Source organism: Ailuropoda melanoleuca, chromosome 1 (assembly GCF_002007445.2).
Source record: "Ailuropoda melanoleuca isolate Jingjing chromosome 1, ASM200744v2, whole genome shotgun sequence".
Lineage (NCBI taxonomy): Eukaryota > Metazoa > Chordata > Mammalia > Carnivora > Ursidae > Ailuropoda > Ailuropoda melanoleuca.
The window spans coordinates 63917500-63940786 of record NC_048218.1 but is presented as its reverse complement, the minus strand read 5'-3'; the positions used below and the strand labels follow the sequence as shown (position 1 = coordinate 63940786).

The window sequence follows — 23287 nt, the reverse complement described above, 5'->3', positions numbered from 1 at the left end:
CTATTCTGCATCTCAGGTTCATAGACATTGGCATCCTCTTTCTTCCCATCACCTAATCCATAATGTTTCTTTTGGACCAGACAAATCAAGACTTAAAAAAATTCTCTCAGGTTTTTAAGCCCTTGTAAAAGGAGAGGATGGATATCAGGAAGCTTTGACAAGATTTTTGACTGGCCAGAGGAAAGCCTTATACAAGGCCTCTCAGAAAAGATCCTAACCTCTCAGCATGGGTGTGATAAATGTAGAAATCAGGCTCCCTGCATTGATGGAGAGGTAGAAGACAGAGAAGTATCTAGTCCGTTCCTCTGCCTGAAAAAAAAAAAAAGAAAGAAAAAAGAAAAAAAAAGAAAAAAACAGGACAAATCATCAGTGCAATGTGCCTCCTAGCTCCAGATCGACCCTATGTTCAGATTAAGCTGGAGGTACATGAAAATCATTTTAGATGTTTTGACACATAATCCAAACATTTGCCCATCTTTCAAACCCTAGTACCAGCATCTTTGACACTCTTATACCCTTCCTAGGCAAAAATTATCATCCTATACACTATACCACTTGTGCCCTATGCATGTCTATTCTAATATTAATTTCTTTACATTACATGTCTGTTTCTTTCAGTAGGCTGAGAGTTCCTTTAGAGCAGAAATCATATATTACTCATTTCTGTGATCCCTACTACCTAGCACAGCACCTGACATATATTATAGACTCAACACATGTTTATTGACTGAATTAATTCAGTGAATGATTGACTGAGTTCAATAATAGATATTGTGAAATGTGTGGTAGGAATAACACTAGAACACAGGACAGTGGATTAAACTGTTGATTAAGCAAGGTAGTTCCTCCAGTGCTTACAGGAAGTCTACCAGAGACTATAAAAGGAAATCCGTGAGCTTAGAAGTGGTTGGTGGAAACTTGGAGATGGGTTTGTCTTATTATTGAAATGTCTTTGTGGAGCAGTTACGAAATGAAGCAACTTTAAGAGAAAGTTGCTGATGCTTTATTCATTATGTCTCATTCTGGAACCACAGGTCTTTTCCTGACACAATAGCATAATCTGTCCTTCCTTATTTACTATTCACAGTATGTTTGCTTCCTCCTCTGGTCTCCTTTTCGACTTATTCCACTCACCTATTTGTATAGTTCTTTGTGCATAGAATCCCAAAGGCTGCCAAAGGTCGGTATTTCTCCAAAGTCAGCAAGCAATTATGATCTATGGTACCCCAGGCAGATAAAGAATATAAAATAATAACTCAGACAGCCTGAAGGGTAGGAGAAACACAAGAAGCAGGACACCGAGAAAGAAGAGAGAAAAATCAGAAACGTGAGAAATAGCTGTAGATGAGGGAATAATACGTGAAGACAGACAAAAAGAAAACTGAGAGCAAAAGAGAGGAAGTCGGAAATGTTGCCTACTTAAGAATAGACTCCTTTCCTTGCTTACTTGTCACAGCTTTCTCATACGGAACCGTGTTTAGCTTATTCATACTGGGTTTCCCCCTACCCCCCCCCCCCAATAATAGTGTAAAGTATTTAGGAAAGAGGGAATGATCCTCTAGATAAGTTCATCTATAAAATCTCATTCTGTTTTATTCCAAATGATCATTTTCCCCTTTCACAGGCTTTCAGCCAGAGATGCTTAAATCATTTCTACACTGCTCATCACCTCCCATTACTGACGCACCTACCAAGTTTCTTCTGAAATACCTCAAGTGGGTGTAAACTCACTACTTCAAACTCTTTTTGAGGTTTTTCCTTCCTTTGAGCAAAAAAACTTTTTATAGCTTTCCACTAATTCTGGGTTAATTACTGACATCTTCCCAATATTTATAGACAACGATTACATTCTCTTTAATTCTTATCTTATACAGGCCGAATTCTCCAATTCTTTCAACCTTTCTTCATAAGATGTGTCTTGGTCCATTCATCACCCTGGTCACTTTCTTTTGATCATGTTCCAATGTCAATACCCAGCACTGAAAAGAACTCTGACCTGTGGATTACTTCAATCTTGGCAAATAGCTACCTGCCAGGTACATTTTTAATGCCTGCCCTATATTCTTGAAATCATAGAAATAACAGGATTCTTACATGTTTTTCTTCAAACTGGTCTCCACCAAAAGCTGCCACGCAGGGCTTGATACCTCCTGTCCCCAAAGCTATTAGACTCAGGCCAACCAATGATAGGACTCTGAAATGGAGAGGCAAGAATACTAACCATATTGATATTAAACACAAAAGCAGAAATTGGATATGGATATACAGGAGAAAAAAATGTGCACAAGGGCAAAGAGGACACTTAAAATCTTTATGACCCTTGAGCGTCTGCCAGAAAGTATACATTGCATAGGAAGGTTTTGTCCCTGATAGCCCATTTACACTTTGTGTGCAATAGATAGAAGCAGATACTAAAGGAACTCCAAAGTTAAATCACTGGTTCTCAGTCTCATCTTAATTTAAGGGATACACCAATAGAAGGACCTTATAAACACCTATTCCACATACCCTTACTAACCAGAAAACAAAATGGTAAAATTCATTACAATTAATAGAAGAATTGTCACTAATTTTTGATGGGACACCGCAAAGGAGGCATCTAATATTTGTTAAAATTTAAAATTCTTAGCTCATTAGATAAATACATGTGCAGCCACATTATAAATATGAATATATATGGTCTACTTCTTGAACAACCATAATCCTCTCTACTTACCAAATAAACTATCAAAATGTACCAAATGCCTCTGGCACAATAAACATCAATAGCTTAAGTAAAGAGGGACAGAGCAACTGGAATATATGGAACTACACACATAAATGGAAATAATCCAGGCTTTGAATAGGACTTCTACAATGTGTTATAAGGAAATATTATGCACATTTTTTAATCCTAGCAAAGTACAGATGCATGGGTAGGTGAATAGGTGAGGAAATATGGGGGACATGAGGTTTTAATAATTGTCTTTAAGCATATGATGAGTTTTCATGAAAAGGATACTAGCTAGGCATTCTACAAGTTTCCAAGTGTTTAATAAAAACAATGAGGACATTTAAAGTAGGAAAGAGTTCAACTGGTCATAAAATACTTTTTTCCCCAACCACTTTGGTAATAAAAGAATAGGTTGGAAAATAAAGGGACATCTCTGGTAAGAAAGTAGAAAATCACCTGTAATGAATGTGTGAGACATTTACCAGTCTAATGGAAGAACAGTGGTTCAATTTATTCCACGATTTTACTCACGTGTGTACCATTTGTCCCCCTATTATTGGTAAGGCACCCAAGGACTTGACCACATGGCCAAGCACATACACCAAGGAGAGATACATGATTGTCCTGTTGAAAGAGTTAAATCAGTCAGTCTATAAACAGTTAAGAATTGGGCAGAAGACATGAGTAGATACTTTTCCAAAGAAGACATCCAGACACATGAAAAGATGGTCAACATCACTCATCATCAGGGAAATACAAATTAAAACCACAATGAGATACCACCTCACACCTGTCAGAATGGCGAAAATTAATAACACAAGAAACAACAGGTGTTGGTGAGGATGTGGGAACCCTCTTACACTGTTGGTGGGAATGCAAACTGGTGCAGCCACTCTGGAGAACAGTATGGAGGTTCCTCAAAAAGTTAAAAATAGAACTATCCTATGATCCAGCAATTGCACTAGGTATTTACCCAAAGGACACAAAAATACAGATTCAAAGGGGTACATGCACCCTGATGTTTACAGCAGCAGTATCAACAGTAGCCAAACTATGGAGAGAGTCCAAATGTCTGTCAACTGATGAATGAATAAAGAAGGTGTGTGTATATACAATGGAATATTACTCAGCCATCAAAAAGAATGAAATCTTGCCATTTGCAATGAGCTGGATGGAGCTACAGTGTATTGCTAAGCAAAATAAGTCAGTCAAAGAAAGACAAATACCATATGATTTCACTCATATGTGGAATTTAAGAAACAAAACAGAAGAACATATGAGAAGGGAAAAAAAGGAGAGAGGGAAACAAACCAGAAGACACTCTTAATGATAGAGAACAAACTGAAGGTTGATGGAGGGAGGTGGGTGGGGAATGGGCTAGATGGGTGATGAGTATTAAAGAGGGCACTTGTGATAAGCACTGGGTGTTGTATGTAAGTGACAAATCACTGAATTCTACTCCCGAAACCAGTACTGCTCTATATGGTAACTAAAATTTAAATAATAATTTAAAAAAATAGAATTGAGAGGCTTGAGTAATAGCCTGAAAGTTCATACTATTCTCAGTGCCAGGACGAACGGAGAGGAGTAGGAAGGGGTGGAGGAGGAAAGAACTGCTTGAGAAATGTACATAGAAATAGTAATGGTGAATGAGCTCTTTACCCTGTGGTGTTAGAGGAAATGGACATTCCCTTCAAGCTCCTTTCTCATATGTTACCTGTCCTTTTCCCTCACTCACACCACACATACACAGAGCATTCACAGGATGGATTTGCAGCAAGTGATTTTTTTAAACTAGGAGAACCAGGACAACAGGATACTTTGACCTGTGGCGTTTTTTATCAAGGAATGTCTTTGGCTCTAGAAATCAATAGCGGCCAAGAAAAAACTCCAGGTAAACAGAAAAAAGGGATGGCTAACACAAAGAACTTTCTCTAAGCCCAACCATTGGGATATAGAGAAAGATAAAGGGCTCTCAGTTTCAGCCTGGTCACTTGAACACTTGGGTTATTTGTAATCCCCACCCCAGTTACCTCATGTTCAAGTTACCAAGGCTAAGAAAGGAGTAGGGGACTATGAATAGACTGCCCAGTGATAAAGATTATGCATTTGGTAGGGACTTTTTGTTGCGCTATTTCTTCCAAGAAATCTGAATGGCAAATAGGAAGTGGAACAGAGAATTCCAGGAAGAACATATGTAGAGATTTACACACTGAAATATGGCACACTACCACACATGCAATATATTCCTTATGTGCATTACTATACCAGCATTCTCTTTATATGTAAGTAGAATGTTAGTACAAGAAGAAATCTTGGAAATAATATGGTTTACATATGTGATTTTAAAGTGTTATATGCTGGAATATAAAGAATGAAATGAAAGTATTGGAGAGAGGCTGGAGATGCCAGCAATCTCAGGTTGTGGATTTCTCATTCTAAATGAGCACTGGGTGTTAAACACAAATAATAAATCATGGAACACTACATCAAAAACTAATGATATACTGTACGGTGACTAACATAACATAATAAAAAAATAAAGAAATGCCTAATCTCTGGAGGTTGGCTTTCCAGGGAAGGGACCTTAGGTGGTTTATAATGGCAAATAGGGTGTAAGAGGTTTGGTGACTAATCCAGGGCATTAATTGCTCAGGGCAATTAACATTAGAGGGAGGGAGAAGACTTTCCCAAAAGGCCTTGTGGCATCTTCTAGAGAAAAGTTTTCTTTGTTGGAATAAAAAGAATAAATTGAATGGGAATAAAAAGGGACTGAAAGAAGGCCAGCTATCATGAATCCAAAGGAGATGATCTCTGCTAGATCATTAGAGAAAAAAAAAACAGAAGGAGTGTGAGCTGGAGTAATAGAGTCTGCATAGGGAGATCAGAGCAATATCAGATTGTTGGACTCAATGGATGAGGAAAGTATAAATCATTTAGAAAGAAAATAAGCAGCCTTTTAGGCAAAAGTCTTGGGGAATTAGCCTAGGATATGAAGAATATAAGAGAGGAAGCTAATGGCAGCAAACTTTAGCAGAAAGAGAAAGAAGTCAAGATAGATTTGGACATTCTGCATTTGAAAGGGGTCCTTGAAATCTTAACCAGAGGAAACAGAACTTTCCTGGATAGACTTGACCAATCTTACATCTGCAAATGAGGAAGGTGAAATCCGGAGAGGTCAAAGGACATTCCTAAAGTGACATTTTGGGGTGCCTGGGTGACCAGGTTGGTTGAATGTCTGACTCTTAATTTCAGCTCAGGTTGTGATTTCGGAGTCATGGGATTGATCCCCGTGCCAAGTCCACGCTGAATGTGGAGCCTGCTTGGGGATTCTCTCTCTCCTTCCCCCTCTGCCCCTCCCTGCTCATATGCTCGCTCTTGCTCTCTCATTCTTAAAAAGAAAAAAATAAGTAAAGTGACATTCTAATTGATTAGTATGAGGTTTAGGTCTAGAACTTCTATGTTTAACTTATAGCCCAGTGTTCCTTTAGTTTTATTATAGACAGGTTAATGTAGAAAAGAGGACAAAGTTTTAGGTTTTATTTCACCATCAGAACCATTGTTAATTAGAGCTTAGGAACTGAGGAGGAGTATGTGCAGTGATGGCAGAGAAAGACCTAGCATGAAGAAGTTTAGCTCTGATGAGACAAAAAAGATAGGAGATGGAAAGGACATGCTCCAGACCTACTCAGAGAGAGTGAAAGGAGAAGTGTAGAGACGATATTCAAAAGCATATTTGGCAATAAACACATTTAAGAGAGTGGTTGTAAGCCTGAACTTTATAGGCATGGGTCACAGGGTATAAAAACCACACTAGGGACTATGACTAAAAATGTTTGGCTCTCTTTAAAAGCAACTGGACATAAAAAATAGTGTTCTGGCATGCAGTAAAGCCTCTCAGTAGATGTTTATAGACATCATGAAAGCCATATCCATGCTTCAATTTGGGAGGAAGTCATTTTAAAAATAAATGAAAGTACTATGTCATGTATGAGAGTCTTTTATTCTATAAAAATTTGTTTATTGAATAAAAACCATGGCTTATACTTTTTATTCTGCATATAGTGCCAATCTCCTATCTGGATGGATTTGGTGACCAATACGACATAAGTAAAAAACATAAATCTTAGATACCTTCCCACCATCCTTCTCTCAAGTCAAGAAACTGTGTTTACTACCATGCTATGATTATAGCTATATATTAAATGCTGATTAGCCACTGTAGAACAATGAATATATATAGGCCAAGTGATATATAAACCAATGTTTACTAAAGAGGATTCCCTGGAACACCACAACCACAAAATATCCTGAAAAAGTATTTCATGGTCAGATAAGTTTGGGAATCACTACATACCATAATCTTCTCTTGCAGATTGTACAGTGTTCATTACCATGTTAAAGGCTATAAGAAGTCATGCAGTAAAGGAATCTTTTTAACTTTGTTCAGCCTAGCATTTTCCAAACGTTTTTGACCATGAGAACTTTATCTTCCTATATTATACTCATTGTATCCTATCAACCAATTTCAGCAAAATGCACTTTGAGAAATACTGATTAAAACAAATCCATAGATGACAAGACTATAGAAAATAACTTGGTGATGGATAGCCAAGATCCATCTTTAACCTATGAGGATACTGTTATAGGAGACAACTAAAACATTATCCCATAAATGTCTCTTGGTGCTATTTTCAGAGACTTAAAAGATATGGAACTGAATAGAGTATCAGTCTAACTCATGAAAGTATTTATTATATTCTTAAGAAGGAAACCACAGAGATTAGAGAAAAGAAACAGTAAAACAGCTGAGAAGAGGGACTGATAAGAATATACAAAAGAATGATTCAAACAGAGAAGAGATGGACAGTATATGAAGTAACTACATTGAGGTCTCTGAAATCATAAATTTTCTGGTGGGTAGAAATCTTTATTGACCCTGAGATCAGAACAAGAATTGGTCTTAAACTATGGAATGGAAGATTAAAATTAGGTTTAGGGAAAGTAAAAAGAAAACAATTTCTGACTGGAAAGGATGTAAAAAATTGGAAAAACTGATAATGCAGATAGTCTTTCTGTGTTGTCAGTCTTAGAGAGATGCTTATTTGTCATGGATGACATAAGTATATTCTTGCTTAGAAGCAAGAGGCTAGAAGTGGCAAAATCTCTGCACAATGAATCTACGATGTGGGGATGTGACCTCCCATTTCCTTACTTGAATTTTCCCAGCCATGAGTCAGCAATAGCTGCTCCCAGGATGGGAGTGAAATAACAGAGGCTGCTGAAGGCATGGTATATAGATGTGGAGGTGTCTTCGCTCCAGTGCAGAAAATACAGGAAATACAGGGTCAGCACAGCTGAGGTGGAAACGGGGAAACAAAACAAGATAGATGCATTAAAGTGATTTATGGAGAAGTACATTTCATCTCTGGTCTTTGAAGGTGATCTCGACCTTCAATACTCCTATCAGTGAAATGATGGAGGGGTGACTGTGGGAGTGGATGGGGCTATGCTTAGTGTACAAATGCAATACTCCTCCCTTCAGTCCCTGTACGTACATAGCAGCATTTAAGCCAATCGCAAAGATCATATGGTGCTTCCAATGTTCCTACCTATTCCCTCCCAATGACAATATAGTTCATAGACCTGAGAAACAGATATGAAAATGGAAGCTTTCATACTTTTATTATTACAGACTGTGTTCTGGTTTCTGTTAGGCCTTTCTGTTCTTGGCTTGTATGAGTTACTAGGTGAAATCCCATGAGGTATTTATTGGCAGTGTTGGCTGAAGGAAAAGACCAATTTGGATAAAAGCAGAAAGTGTGGATAAGGGAACTAAGTACATAAAGAAGACCACATTGTTCCAAATATGGGGTGGGGATGGGTAGAAAAAAGGAAGACCTTGGGACACAAAATTACCTTTCATGCCATAATAGGAAAAGCGCTCACAGAATTCATTCACCACAATGAAGGCAATGCCCAGTGGATAGTTGGAGCCACAGATTTTCTATGAAACAAAAAGACCATGGTTCAAGCATGAACTTCCCCCACATTTAAATCAGTTATTGCTGTATAGCAGAAAAATGTATTTATTTTAAATCACCGTGATAGGTAATGTGAAGCAATGGCTCCTACTCTTCATGAAACAGCTACTATCACAATGAAAGTTCTTGCATTGCTGACTTAGGTGTGATAGAAGCTATTCTGATTATTATGTTGCTTCTCATTCATTTGATATGGAAGTACTCAGACATTCCTTGGTCCCAGATGCCAGAACCTACTCATCTTCCTATAACTACTAACTGAAAAGCCTGGGGTCCTGAGCAGGAGAATAATCATACTTATTTCTAAGAACAGAACAAAGAATTAACCTATGGAGCACTTGATGTCTGAGCAGTTTCATTTCGAGGTCAATAACCTCCTTAGCTGCACTGTTTGAACTAACCTCTCTTGTCCCCGCTTGCCCTATTCATCATGTGGGGAAGAATCCTGGCAATATGATGGCTTCCCATTCACAGCCTGCTGGAGCCAGGCTCAGAGCCCAACTAAAAGTAAGTTGATTGATATCCTTAAATCTTGTAACATTAAATGTCCACTCTTCCTGTGAAAATATTCTATAACATTTTCTTGTTAATCCTATTAGACATTAAAAGAACTATGCTATTACATATACTGTATCAGTTAGTATATAAGGAATGTCATGTTTATTTCAAATCCCTACCTATTATGGTAGCCCAACTGACATGAGGGGGGGATGGAGATATCTGTACTTGGGACAGTCAAATCTCATCATGAAATTTATATTGTCTCTTATTTCATAAGAAATATATGCATCTTTATAAGCAGCCTTAAATTGTTTAGGACCAGAAGATATATAATTAGCTAAATAGATAGATAAAGTAATAAATTAATGTTTTCATTTTTTACCCATATGGATAGATATGAACAACCCTTCTAAATATTAATATATGTTAATATATAAACTTAGTTGAAAGACATAGTAAACTGGCTTCTTACCTTCCTAGCTCACAGCTTGAGAATTATACAACCTGGAGTTTAGTTAACACAGTTTACTAGCTATATACTACTGGTACTGGGTGTGTTAACCTACTGACCCTGGCCATGCCACTACACCTGTCTTTATGTTCACTTCACTTATTCCAAAGAAATGAGAATACTACTACCTCTTGGCCCATAGTGAGAACTCAGAAAATAACTGGCTGCTATTACTATACCCTTCCCACTTTTAGGATTTTTATATAAAGATTTAATGAGATAATGAATTTGGAAGTTTTTAACAAGTATATAATACAAACATTATTATTCTTTGTTTCTCTGTCCTGTCTCCCGCTATAAACTAGCACACATCATAACAGAGACTGGATCTATTCTAAAACTTCCCTTGGTGTCCAGCATAAGATTCTGAATACAGGGGGAACTAAGGGCTGAGTTTTTATATTGGTTTAGAAAGAACAATCACACACAGTTCTCCAGGCAAGAATGCTTGCCAGGTTTCCCTGGATATTCAAATTGCTTCTTTTTTCACCCCAGAGAAACTCAGAATATACAATGAGATACAGCAAAGTCCTGGATCCTAACTGAAGAACTCTTAACTACCTCATCCTGCTGCTTCTTCTCCTAAGTAAAGGAAACGTCTCTTTATTTTATTTTTTACTATTATGTTATGTCAGTCACCATACAGTATATCATTAGCTTTTATGTAGTGTTCCATGATTCATTGTTTGCCTATAACACCCAGTGCTCCATGCAATATGTGCCCTCCTTAATACCCATCACGGGGCTAACCCATTCCCCCGCCCCCCTTCCCTCAGCAACCCTGAGTTTGTTTCCCGTAGCCATAGTCTCTCATGGTTTGTCTGATTAGATTTGGTTTTCAGGTTAATTCTAACTCCAAGTGAGAATAGTTTTTGATCCCCTAATACAGCTCAGCCTGATACTCCAGAGGCCAAGAAGTAGAACCAAAAGACCAATTTTGTTCCTGTCAGAAGCAGACTGGAATCTGGGAACTCACCGGAGATGGCTTCTTTGGAAGGCTGAGGGGTCGAGGTGGTACCACTTCAGTGGAGACAGGTGAAAAAAGAGTTTCCTTGGACTCATTTTTCTGGAAAGGATTCATAGCTGGCTCCTTACTCTCACTCTCCTCAAGCATTTGGCTTCGGTAGGCAGTTGGGACGGCTGCCAGCCTACTGTAAAAATGGGCACTGGGAGTGGACTAGGTTTAACCCTCTGTGTGTCAGGTTTTAGCAGCCGCCTGGCCCAAAGCAAAGCACAAAGCTATAGGAAAAGAAAGGGTTGGATCCCAGAGACCAGTTCAAAATAATTAAGAAAAATGTTGAGCATGAGGAAGTAAGAGTAACACATCACAAGATGGGGCAAGATAGTGTTGGAGAATTGCAAAAGAGTACAAAACAGCTAAGAATACAACGCCTCAAGTATAGATTTAAAAACTGATTTCAGGGGGAAAAAAACCTGATTTCATGGTCACAGGAGCTGCCATTTATTGAACATCTGTTATGGCCAACAATAATATATATGTATTACATATATATTATAAATATCATATCTATCTACCTATCTATATTCTAATTCTTAGCACAATCCCCGTTTTATAGGAACTAATATCCTAAGAGGTTGAGTAATTTGTCCAAAGTCATGTGACCAGCAAGTGGCGGGTCTGGAATTTTAACTGCCATGATTGACAGGAGATTTGTATCAGTAATGCCTATGGTCATTATTCAGGAATGGAGGGTATGGAAATGGGAATGTAGGAATATAAGGGAATTGAAATGCGTTGAAGAGGGAAAGTCATCACAAAATTGAATTTGCAAAGATAGAAACGATGTTGATTTTGGTTTTCAACAAAATAAAGTTCAATTAGAAATATCCTATAAGCAGTTGAAGAGGTGGAGCTAAAGAAAATGAGAGAAAAGCTTTGGTTATGTACATTTGGGAATCATTCTTCTTTGCTAAATTCATTCCTTGTGCTTTCATCACTTCAGAACCCATCATTTCATTAATAAATAAAATTCAATTTGAGCAAAAATTATGAACTAGTTACTTTCTTTTTTAGAAAAATATTTTATTTACTGAGAGAGAAAGAGAGAGATCATGCACATGAGCCCGGGGGGGAGGGTCCGAGGGAGAGAGAATGTCAAGAAGACTCCATGCTAAGCATAGAGCCCTATGTGGGGCTTGAACCCATGACCCTGAGATCATGACCTGAGCCAAAATCAAGAGTTGGATGCTTAACCGACTGAGCCACCCAGGTGCCCATGAACTAGTTACTTTCTAGGTATTATTGCAGACACAATTTCCCTCAATACTTAGTAGATGAGCTCCCAAATGACTCTAGAATATAATACTTAGCCCTTTATCAGAGGAGGAACAAGAACAAGTATGATGATGATAGATGCATTTTATACAGTAAGGTAATGGGGTAAAAGAAGAATAGAAGAGTTGATACCTTTCCAGTTGTCAGTGAAAAGAAAAAGGAAAAGAAAGGCCAGAGAGCTATAAGAAAACTAAGGGTTAAACCAACAAGGAGATCAGAAAACAGGAGAATTAATTATTTTATTTGAGAATATGAGAGAGAACCTATAACTTTATGCCTTGAAAAATTCTTAAATTACCTATTTGAGTAATTTGTTGATGAATAAACCCGGAACAGACTTTGTTCTACTTCAGACTTTGACCATGTCTTCTCACTCCTCATCACCCCTCTCTCCCACCAACCTTTAACCAAAGAAGAATCCAGCTCCATTTCTGACTGTGCCATTAATGATTAAGCTGTAGTTTTTCTTTCAAAAGAAGGTATTATTCCTTCTGACTTAGTGTGGTTATAACTTTAAAAGCAAAACAAATAAACAGTCATGATTTACTAGTCAAGTTAAACTTGAGATGCCTTGAAGATCTAATTATATCAACGGCTCCCCCTGCTCTGGCCTATACCTCTAGAATAGCATTTGACCTGGCAGAGCACCTACAGATACAATGCACCTGTGGATGCAATGCACCAATTCATTGATGCTCAAAGGTACCCCAAATACCAAACTCTAGAGTATTGGCATTGGTTCTCTGATACTCCTTTTTTAAATGAAATTCTTCTTTTGATTATGGCCATATAATGCTTGTATTCATAAAATCAAATAATATCAGAGATGGAAGGAATCCTCATCTTGTCCTATGTAAACTAAATTTCCCTGATGGTGAGAGTGATGTAGGGCAATTCATTCACATATATATTTATTCATTCATATATATAATGTTTATATATATTCCAGAACAATTCATATATATACATATATATGTATGTATGTGCGTATCTATGTATGTATGCATATGTACACACATGTATACACACACAGATATTTGCAGGCCTTTTTCTTGAAAATTCTTATTCAATAGATTTAAATAGGGATCCAAGAGCCTCTGTTTTTAAGAAGCACCTCTGGTGATTCTTATGACAGGAATTTAGGGAACACTGGTTTGAAATCCCTCTCCTAGTCTAGCTTACAGAATATTACAGGAGAGCTCAGAAGGAACAGAGCAAGAACTCTAGCCTCTGTGGCCTATTCTAGAGCTCTTGCGATCATATATCAAGCTGTCTCTTATACCCTATCACTTTGCTAAGTTGAAATCAGAAGAATAAAAGGGAAGAAATCAAAGAGAAAAGCAACTCCTGGGTAGAAATGAGCACAAAGTCTTCAGAGACAAAAGAGGTAATAAAAGTGGAAAAATCTAAAATATCAGTGATAAGAGTAAAAAATATTTATGGCCTCAGTGAGTATGTCAGCAGTGTGATATTTTGCACTCATATTCAGAAAGGAGACTGAAGCTCTAAAATGATAGATACTAATATAGTCAGAGAGAAGAAAGATAAGAAATTAAAAGAAAACATGTTTAACAAGGTGTATGAATATAGAATCAGCACACAAGGGGCATCTGCCTTTGGCTCAGATCGTGATCACAGAATCCTGGAATCAAGCCCCACATTGGTCTCCTTGCTCAGCAGGGAGCCTGCTTCTCCCTTTCCCTCTGCCCCTCTGCCTGCTTGTGCTCTCTCTCTCTCAAATAAATAAATAAAATATTTTTTTAAAAAAAGCACACAAAAATAAATTGAATTTAAATATCAGCAAAAACAAATAGAAAAGGGAATTTTAAAAGTGATACCAGCAATAATTGCATAAAAATACCTAGGAAAAAACCTAATAACAGATGTCTAAGACCTCAATGTTAAACACTATAAAATATTATTGGAAGAAATGAAAGAAAATCTAAATCAGTGAAGAGACATACCATGCTCATGATTTAGAAATTTCATATTATAAAGATGTCAATATTCCAAATCAACCTGTTGTTTCAATACAGAATCCCAATAGGTTTTGTGAGTGTAGAAAATGACAAGTTGATTTTTAAAATTCATATGGGAATGCAAAAAGTGAAGAATAGCAAAGGCAATCTTGAACAATAGTGGAAGACTTGCACTACCCAATATAAGACCTATTATAAAACTATTGTAATTATAACAGAGCAGAATCAACACAATAGTAAGGCAACAAATGGAACAAAATGGACTTTAGAAGACATACACATGTATGTATGTCATCATTAATGACATTATTAATGACAAAATTGACACTGCAGTACAGTGGGGGAAATGATGTTTTCAATAAATAAATACCATCTGGATATCCACAAGGGAAAAAAATAATTTTAACCCTTAACACCATATGTAAAAAACAATTCTATATAGATTATGGATCTGTTTTTAAAAAAATAAAGCTTTTAAAGGAAAACATCTTTGTGTTCTCTGTGAAGTATGCCAAGATTTTTCAAATAAGACATAAAATATGGTTACCATAAAAGAAAAACACTTGATATTTTGGACTATATTGGATATTGGCTATTTGGATTATAAAATTATTATAAATTTATAATATAAATTTAAGAACTTTCATTCACCAAAGTACACGTTAAGAGTGAAAAGACAACTCACAGAGTGGGAGAAAATATTCATATTACATATATCTGTCAAACGGTTTGTGTCCAGATTATATAAACAACTCCAAAAAATCAGTAACAAAAGGATGCACATCCAGGTTGTTTAGTTTCCTATTATAAATGAAACTGTCATAATAACCTTGTATATAAGTCAAATATATCTGAAGGATAAATATCTAGAAGTGAGATTGCTAAGATAAAAGTATGCTTTTATAATTTTTAGAACTGCCTATTCATTTCCTTTGCTCATTTTCTTAGTGAGTTGTTTCTTCCCTTCTTGTAGGTTTATAAAATCTATATTATTGATATTAATGCTGTCATTGTCTGCATTGCAAATATTTTTCTCTATTGAATTTGTATTTGGACTTTTAAAATTAAATATAACTTAAAATACACAAATCTTAAGTGTAAAGCTCCATTTTTTATATTTGTGTAACACACAACCATCACCCAGATAAAATAAAAAATATATATGTATTTCTAGGATCTCAGTGCTGAAAGCCCTTCAGAGAATAATACTTACTGCTTCCCTTCTGTCTCCCAAACTGTCCTCCCCCAAGGTAATCATTTTTCTGGCTTCTATCACCAGAGATCTTTTTTGTTTGTTTTGAATTTCATATAAATGGAATAATACTGTTTGTATTATTTGTGTTTGATTTTTTTGCTCAACATTACGTCTGTGAGACTCATCTATTTTGTTGTCTGTAACAAGATTTCTTTTTCCTGTTGTTCAGTAGAATTGACTATGCAAATATGACACAATTTATTTCCCCATTTTTTTTGTCGATGGACATTTGGGTTGTTTCCAGTTTTAGGGTTGTTTATTGTCAACTCGGTTTAAGGTAGGAACCGTTTCCAAGAATCATCTTCTCTGGTTGGGTCTAGGCCAGAAAGACTTGAATGAGATTTAGAAGTGGCAGTGAAGCAGTGTGTATTACTTGGAGCAAAGACTGAGCAGAGGTCATGGTTAAACACCTTGAACCACTAAGGCTTTGTTCTTTGCTGATGGATCTGTGTGTGCAGGGGAGTGTGTTCAAAGTTCAGGTTGTTTTCAAGTCTTCCCAGATTTTACTTTTTTTTTTTTTTAAAGATTTTATTTATTTACTTGACAGAGATAGAGACAGCCAGCGAGAGAGGGAACACAAGCAGGGGGGAGTGGGAGAGGAAGAAGCAGGCTCATAGCAGAGGAGCCTGATGTGGGGCTCGATCCCATAATGCCGGGATCACGCCCTGAGCCAAAGGCAGACGCTTAACCGCTGTGCCACCCAGGCGCCCCAACCCAGATTTTACTTTTTATCAGGCCCTTTTCACTGTCCTGTGCATAAGCATATAGCCCCAGGGTTAGTGAGGAGTGTATGAATAGCTTGTGGCATCTCTGGTCCTTGCTGTGCCTGTGCATAGCCTCAGCTAGAATGCCATCTCCCCAACAAGGATTGCAATCTTAGGCTACCAGGGCTAAGCTCTTCACTCTTCTCCACTGGCCAGAATCTAAGAGGTCACTTTCATGTAAAATGTTGAGGGACATGAGTGTCACCTAACCTATAAATTGAGTGAGTCTCTTTCATGAAGGCAGGGTAGGAGAGCAATCAACCTTTTTAAAATAGGAGGGCACGTATTGCATGGTGCACTGGGTGTTATACGCAACTAATGAAGCAAAACTTTACATCGGAATCTGGGGATGTACTGTATGGTGATTAACACAATATAATAAAATAAAATTTAAAAAAAATATATTTTTATGATATTTTTTCCATTCTTGAGTTCCTAATTTTGCCTCATCTCTTAGTAAATTGGAAATTACTAAAGTAATTATTATAGGAATGATATGTGAAGGATATAATTCCTGATTTCTGACATGTCTAAGAATGTCTTCTTACCAAACTATGGATAACATTTAATGTATACACTATAGGTCACACTCATATCCTTGTGCAGATGCAGCTTTCCTAACTTCAGTGCATTAGTGTAGTGTTACGGAATGGTTCAAACCCATTGATTTTTGCTCCTTTGTGGCCAACTTACTTTTCCTACTTGCAAGCATATATCATCATTATTTTCATCAAACTATTCAGAACAGGTAAAGTAAAATGATATAGTGCTTATGTCAACTAACCTTATTATAGTAATCATTTCATAATATATATGTGTGTCAAATCATCACACTGTACATCTTAAATTTATACAATGTTATATGTCAATTACATTTCAATAAAGATGGGGGAAAAGGTATTTGCTCGGCATCATGTCAGGATCATCAGATGATTCTGGCAGAGAACCTCATATCTGGTAATCTGTCTCATCCATAGCTTCCTGCATTTCAGTGTCTGAAAAAACATCAAACAAGGAGATACAGAGGCATGGAGATATTATTTCATTCCTCTCTAAACCACTTATACTCATCCTTAAAGGGTCGAGAGAATGATACTCTAGGTATTCAGACCATAAAAAAGACATGTCTTTAAGAACATGTTTCATTTATGGGGGAATTATTAAGAGGGAGAAAGGATGAGCTGTTTTGACTGCAAGAGGTATAGTTTGAGAACATAATGTTATGTAGCTGGCATTATCAGCTCAGACCACCATGTGCTCATTTCTAGTACAGTAATCACTAATCAAAGAAATCTTAGCATAATAAGTTTCAGTAAAAAACATTATAATTTGTATTACTATGTTAAAATGATAAGCATGTTTTACTAGCTACTTTAAATATTTGAGTTTGTTTTAGTTAAGTAATAAATGACATAGTTGTGGTTCTCAGATAACTATTGATGAATAAAATAGATATAAAAATGAAGATAAAATAGATTAACTGAAGGTAGGCCAGAGAAAGGAAGGGAGAGAGAGAGAAAAGAAAGTAAGAGAGATTAAAAACCAAATTTAAAGATAAAAAAACACCAAAACTACAGAAATTCCTATGGTAAAAGGCAATTATGACAAAATTTTTTATTCAACTTCAACTGCCAAAACTTGAAAGCAACCAAAATTCTTTCGGTAGGTTAGAGAGTAAGTTTGGTACATCCAAACAATGTAATATTATTCACTGACAAAAAGGAATGAGCTATCAAGCCATGAAAAAGACACGGAGGAAGCTTAAGTGCTTAAGTGAAAGAAGCCAGTCTGAAAAGGCAGCACATTGTATGATTCTAACTATATGACATGCTGTAAAAGGCAAAACTAAAGAGACAGTAAAAGATTAGTGCCTGCCAGCAGTTGGGGGTGGGGGAAGCAGGAATAAATGAGTAGGCAGAGCACAGGATTTTCAGGGCAGGGAAACTACTCTGTATGATACTACAATGGTGACTACATATCATTATACATTTGTCAAAACCCAATACAAAGAGCAAACTCTAATGCAAATATGAACTTTAGGTGATGACGGGTCAACGTAAGATTCATCAGTTGTAAAAATGTACCACTCTGTTGTAGATGTTTATAGTGGATGAGGTTGTGTGTGGAGGGGAACGGGGAGAATATGAGAATTCTCTGTACTTTCTGCTCAATTTTGCTATGAACTGAAAACTGCTCTAAAAAGTGAAGTTAAAAAAAAAACTTAAAAAAGAAAAAAAGAACTTGCTGCTGGTCAGTGGCTCTCAACCATAATCATTTTCTCCAAACTCAAAAATACTGTAGATGTTAATACTAATTATTAATCTACTTAACACAATTAATTAAGCTTATATTTTTCTCAAAAGCAAAATTTTTAAATGACAAAAAATATTATGAGATACAAGAACAGTTTTTTCATTAAAATGATTATCCAGCTTTACTTTTACCCTAAATTATAGCTTAATTTTGTCAAGAATTAAAGTACTCTCAACTGAAATTTAAGGACTACTAGATATAAAATGCTCAGAGATATAATTAAAACCATGGGCATTTATTATAAATCAATTGTTTTGACATTTCACAATTGAGAAACAGCAGTGTTTTAAAACAGAGCATTGAACTTGAACTCTACAACACCTGATTTGCCACTTGTTAACTAACAGCATGTGGGCAAGTTACCTAACCTCTGTTTTTTCATCTCTCAAACCTAATAAATGGAAAGCACATGAAAATGCTAGTACTTAAAAAAGTTCAAAAATGTAACATTGACTGTAAATTCTGAAACAACTTTACTTTCTTTTATTATCAAAAGTTAAGATACATTTTCTTCAGTATCAGGAATCTTTATTCTTAATATAAAATAAATTATCACATCTTACAAATTTTATATTTATAGCTGAATGTTTCTTCAATCATCACTGTCACTTCCTGATTCACTCAGCTGCAAATCATTTCCTAAAATAAAAAAATATCAAAACTGTAGTAATAAAGTATTTAATATTTTCATATTCAGTATATTTGTATTTGGATAACATAAATATCATGCAAAATATAACACCAAGGGTGATCCAGTTTAGCCAGCATTTTATCATTAATAATTAGACTGCTTATCCTATAATTTAGTCACATCATTAGTAATTCCAAAAATTAATACTGCTTGTAAAGAAAACATACACCATCAATCTTCAGCATAGTTTTAGTACCACCAGGCATCTTTTTTAGTCTTCTTTCACATACCAACACCGCCTTCCTTTGTTACTCCCACTGATTTAAGTCAGATAATGAGAAAAAATGTGGTTTAGAAGATCAGCCTAAATCATTTTGAGAAGTGAAAAAAATGTTATGCAATTTTGTACTTAAAATTCAGTCAAAATATTAAATAGTATATGTTAAGAGTAACTCATCATTGGTTCTGTTTGTAATTCAATGATGTGCTTACAGCAATGGAACTTACATTCCAGTGGGGGAGACAGACTATAAACAAACAAGTATATAATACGATGCCAAGTAGGGATGAATACTATGAAAAATTAAGATGGGTATGAGAAGACTGGTGAGAAGTGCTATTTTAGATAGGATAGTTGATAAGGACTTCTTAAAGGGTGACAGTGAACAGAGATCCAACTGTAGAGAGAAAGTCATAATAATGTGGATGGAGGGCAGATACTGTCCAGGCTCAGGGAACAGCAAATACAAATGCCCCAAGGCAGATGCGTGCTTGCTGCGTTCTCGGACTGCAAGAAGGCCCTGCGGCCGGAATGGAACGAATGAGGAAGAGATGATAGGAAATGAGGTCAGAAAGATATCCAGATATTCAGAAGACTAGTTTCCAGGTTATGATAAAAACTTTGGATTTTGTCAGAAATGTAATGGGAATTCATCAGAAAATTTTAAGCAAGCAACTGACTTGAAATGTTTAACAGTGAATATGCTATAATATACTACAATTGTACTGCAGCTTCTCACATAAGAAATAATACAAGCTTTGACTCAGGTGGAGGTGGTGCTAAGCAGTCAGGTTTATAATATAAAGGCAGAACCCTACAGGACTATCAAAAGTACTAGATATGGGGCATGAGAGAAGAGAAAAGTGAAGAAAGACTGCCAGTGTTACTAATCTAAACAACTGGATGGTGGTATTATTTACTGAGATAAGAAATGTCAGGGGAACAAGATTGTGTGAAAAAAATCACAAGTTCAATTTTCAACATGACACATTTAAGATACATAGAAATATTCATGTAAATATGTTACAGGCATTGGATATATAAGTCTGGAGCTCCAGGTAAAAGTGACTCTTGGAAATAAAGATTTGGGAGTCTCCAACTGCAGAAGTTTATTTGAAGATATGGGATTGGATAATATCACTTGAGTAGTAAATTCAATGGCTAAAAACATTCTCATATTTTTACGTTACTCCAAAATCAACAAAAATCTGGCATAATTTGAAGCTAATACCCAATTTAAGAGGAGTAGTTTCTAGGCCATAAATAAGTTGTTTTAAGAGAGCTCAGTCTACTGCATGAACTCCAGAACTATTACATTATTTGATAAAGAACTCTGCTAAAGCTTCTTTTGTGTATCTGGTTCCCATGACCATTTTATACTTTTCAAGGATTAAGTTTCTATTTATTACACAACTATTCTATGGCATAAGGATTTTCAACTTGATATGATACCCATAATGAGTTTCTTAGGTTAAATCCATATGTCCCAAGTTTCACTTTTGTTAATAGACTTCATGTTGTACAGGTTATATGCACAGTATTACCATGCTGTTGCAATTTTCGGTTGATTTTGAAGGTATCAGATTAGCCAGTGCACGTGACATGCTGGTTAAGGAAATACATTTCCAATCAAAATGGTAATTGTGACTTGGAGAAAAGAGTTTACCTATAACAAATGCACTCAGACTCCTAAGCCAATGGTTCTCAATGAGAAAAATACTGTTCCCTCAGAGAGGTTACAGAAATTTATGTGAAGTGTTGCTTGTCCAGATGATTTGCAGATTGTTAGTGTCATTTAGTGGGAGGGGAATTTAGGAATGGTAAATGTCTTACAATTCAGGGACCAGTCTTTCACAATAAAGAGCTCTACTACATTCTGCAAAACTTTTGAAAGTCCAGTGGTATATTCATGTACTTGGAAGACCTGTTTGTAACTGTAAGGCTGGAACCTAATTTCAGTTTTATGAACTAAAGTATTCTTTTATACAGACTTAAAATTCACTGAAATTTATGAGGATGGAACTATCATGTAAACTGAAAGAAGACTTTACTTTGTTTTTTTCCAGAACTTTAAGATTTTCTTTACTTGTTTTGGAAAACATATTAGTGACATCAATGCTTTTCCAATCCCTATTTCAACAAATTAAAAATAAAAATTGTTGACATTATGAGTGGTATGTTGTCTTGTTTTTCTTAATTCTAAATTGATTTATTAAAGATTTCAAGCTATACTACAAAGCTGTAGTAATCAAAACAGTATGGTACTGGCACAAAAATAGAGATATATAGGCATATAGATAACTGGAACAGAACAGATGGCCCAGAAATAAACCCACATTTACATGGTCAATTAATCTATAAAAAAGGAGGCAAGAATGTATAATAGATAGTGCTGGAAAAATTGGACAAATATATGCAAGAGAATGAAATGGACCACTGTCTAACATCATATACAAAAATAAACTCAAAATGGATTAAGGGCTATATGTGAGACCTAAAACCATACAAATCCTAGAAGAGAGCATAGGCAGTAATTTTTTTGAAATCAGCCACTGCAACATTTTTCTAGATATGTCTCCTAGGAAAAGGGAAACAAAAGCAAAAATAAACTATTGGGACTACATCAAAATAAAAAGCTTTTGCACAGTGAAGTACCCATTAACGAAACAAAAAGAAAACCTACTGAATGGGGGAAGATACTTGCAAATGATATATTCAGTAATGGGTAAATATCTAAAATATATAAAGAATTTATTTATTTATTTATTTAAAGATTTTTAAATTTCTTTATTCGACAGAGATAGAGACAGCCAGTGAGAGAGGGAACACAAGCAGGGGGAGTGGGAGAGGAAGAAGCAGGCTCATAGAGGAAGAGCCTGATGTGGGGCTCGATCCCATAACGCCAGGATCACGCCCTGAGCCGAAGGCAGATGCTTAACCGCTGTGTCACCCAGGTGCCCCTAAAATATATAAAGAATTTATATGACTCATTACCCAAAACCAAACAATCAGATTAAAAAATGGGTAGAACCAATAAAGGCAGGAACTGTTTACACCAAACACTGCTTCCCTGTACTTGGCAAGTGCATATTTCCTGAGCCAGGACTGATGTTGGGCCAGCACAGTGGACCTCTCCCCCAGAAGACCAGCACAGGCAGCACCCTGCATGCACCAAGTCTACTCATTATACAGTGCTTCAAAGCATCATCTTCAGTTCCGATGGGAATAGGACCAGGCTGTATTTTTTTCTTCTTCTCTCTTCCCCACCCCTTTGGAATCAGGCTTATAGTTTTTTGCCTGTTAATTTGTTTTTTCATTTCCTTTTCTCTTTTTCTGGATTAGGCTTCTTTTTTTCACTTTTCTTGTTCTTTCTTTTTTCCCAATTTTCTTTTTCTTTGGAATCAGCCTTATAGTTTCTTGATTGTCTGTTTGGGTTTTTGTTGTTGTTATTGTTTCTTTTACTTTTCTCTCTCTTTTTTTTTTTTTTGGATCAGGATTTCTTTTTATTTTTTTTCCTATTTCTTTTTTTCCAGGCTTATTTTAACAAACAAAGCATATCCAGTTAAAGGTCCAAACAATACCCACTGCAGGCAAGGAGGAACACTGCAGAGGGCTGACCTGTGGGAAATAGCAGCCAAAACGCAAAAGCAGAGTGCACACAGCATGCAGTAGAAACACTTCCTGAAATGCCAGGGCTTGGACAGTGTATGACTCTTTTTAAATATAGCATTACTCTCAGGTGCAGGAAAACATAACAAACTTTTATAACATGCAAAAGACAGAAACTTAGCCAAAATGAAAAGATGGAGGAATTCTCCCCAAAAGAAAGGTCAGGAAGAAATCACAGCCAGGGACTTGCTCAGAGCACATATAAACAATATTTCTGAACAAGAATTTAAGTCAACAGTTATAAGATTGACTGGATTTGAAAAAAGCAGAGAAGACACCAAAGAGACCCTTGCTGCACAGATAAAAGGACCTAAGACTCGTCAGGCTGAAA

At 36.2% G+C, this 23287-nt stretch overlaps 2 protein-coding genes across 5 annotated transcripts in view; both read right to left on the bottom strand.

The window, feature by feature from the left end:
• SLC15A2 (solute carrier family 15 member 2) overlaps positions 1 to 17058 on the bottom strand; it is a 38227-nt gene extending 21169 nt beyond the window's left edge. Inside the window, exons 1-6 of one of the 3 annotated variants that reach the window (XM_034659334.1) lie at positions 16937 to 17058; positions 8633 to 8720; positions 7929 to 8070; positions 3245 to 3337; positions 2095 to 2194; positions 219 to 309 (exon numbers count right to left, since the gene is read on the bottom strand). In XM_034659334.1, the coding sequence (XP_034515225.1) occupies positions 219 to 309; positions 2095 to 2194; positions 3245 to 3337; positions 7929 to 8070; positions 8633 to 8639 (433 nt within the window). In that variant the 5' untranslated portion in view covers positions 8640 to 8720; positions 16937 to 17058. Of the gene's footprint in view, positions 1 to 218; positions 310 to 2094; positions 2195 to 3244; positions 3338 to 7928; positions 8071 to 8632; positions 8721 to 10745; positions 10915 to 16936 lie in introns of those variants that run through there. The other 2 variants (XM_002927221.4, XM_002927222.4) reach the window with 2 other exon arrangements.
• The window catches only part of EAF2 (ELL associated factor 2), a 50037-nt gene continuing 43678 nt past the window's right edge, over positions 16929 to 23287 (bottom strand). The window contains exons 6-7 of one of the 2 annotated variants that reach the window (XM_034659346.1): positions 18940 to 19015; positions 16929 to 17058 (exon numbers count right to left, since the gene is read on the bottom strand). In XM_034659346.1, the coding sequence (XP_034515237.1) occupies positions 18969 to 19015 (47 nt within the window). In that variant the 3' untranslated portion in view covers positions 16929 to 17058; positions 18940 to 18968. Of the gene's footprint in view, positions 17059 to 18590; positions 19016 to 23287 lie in introns of those variants that run through there. The other variant, XM_002927231.4, reaches the window with a different exon arrangement.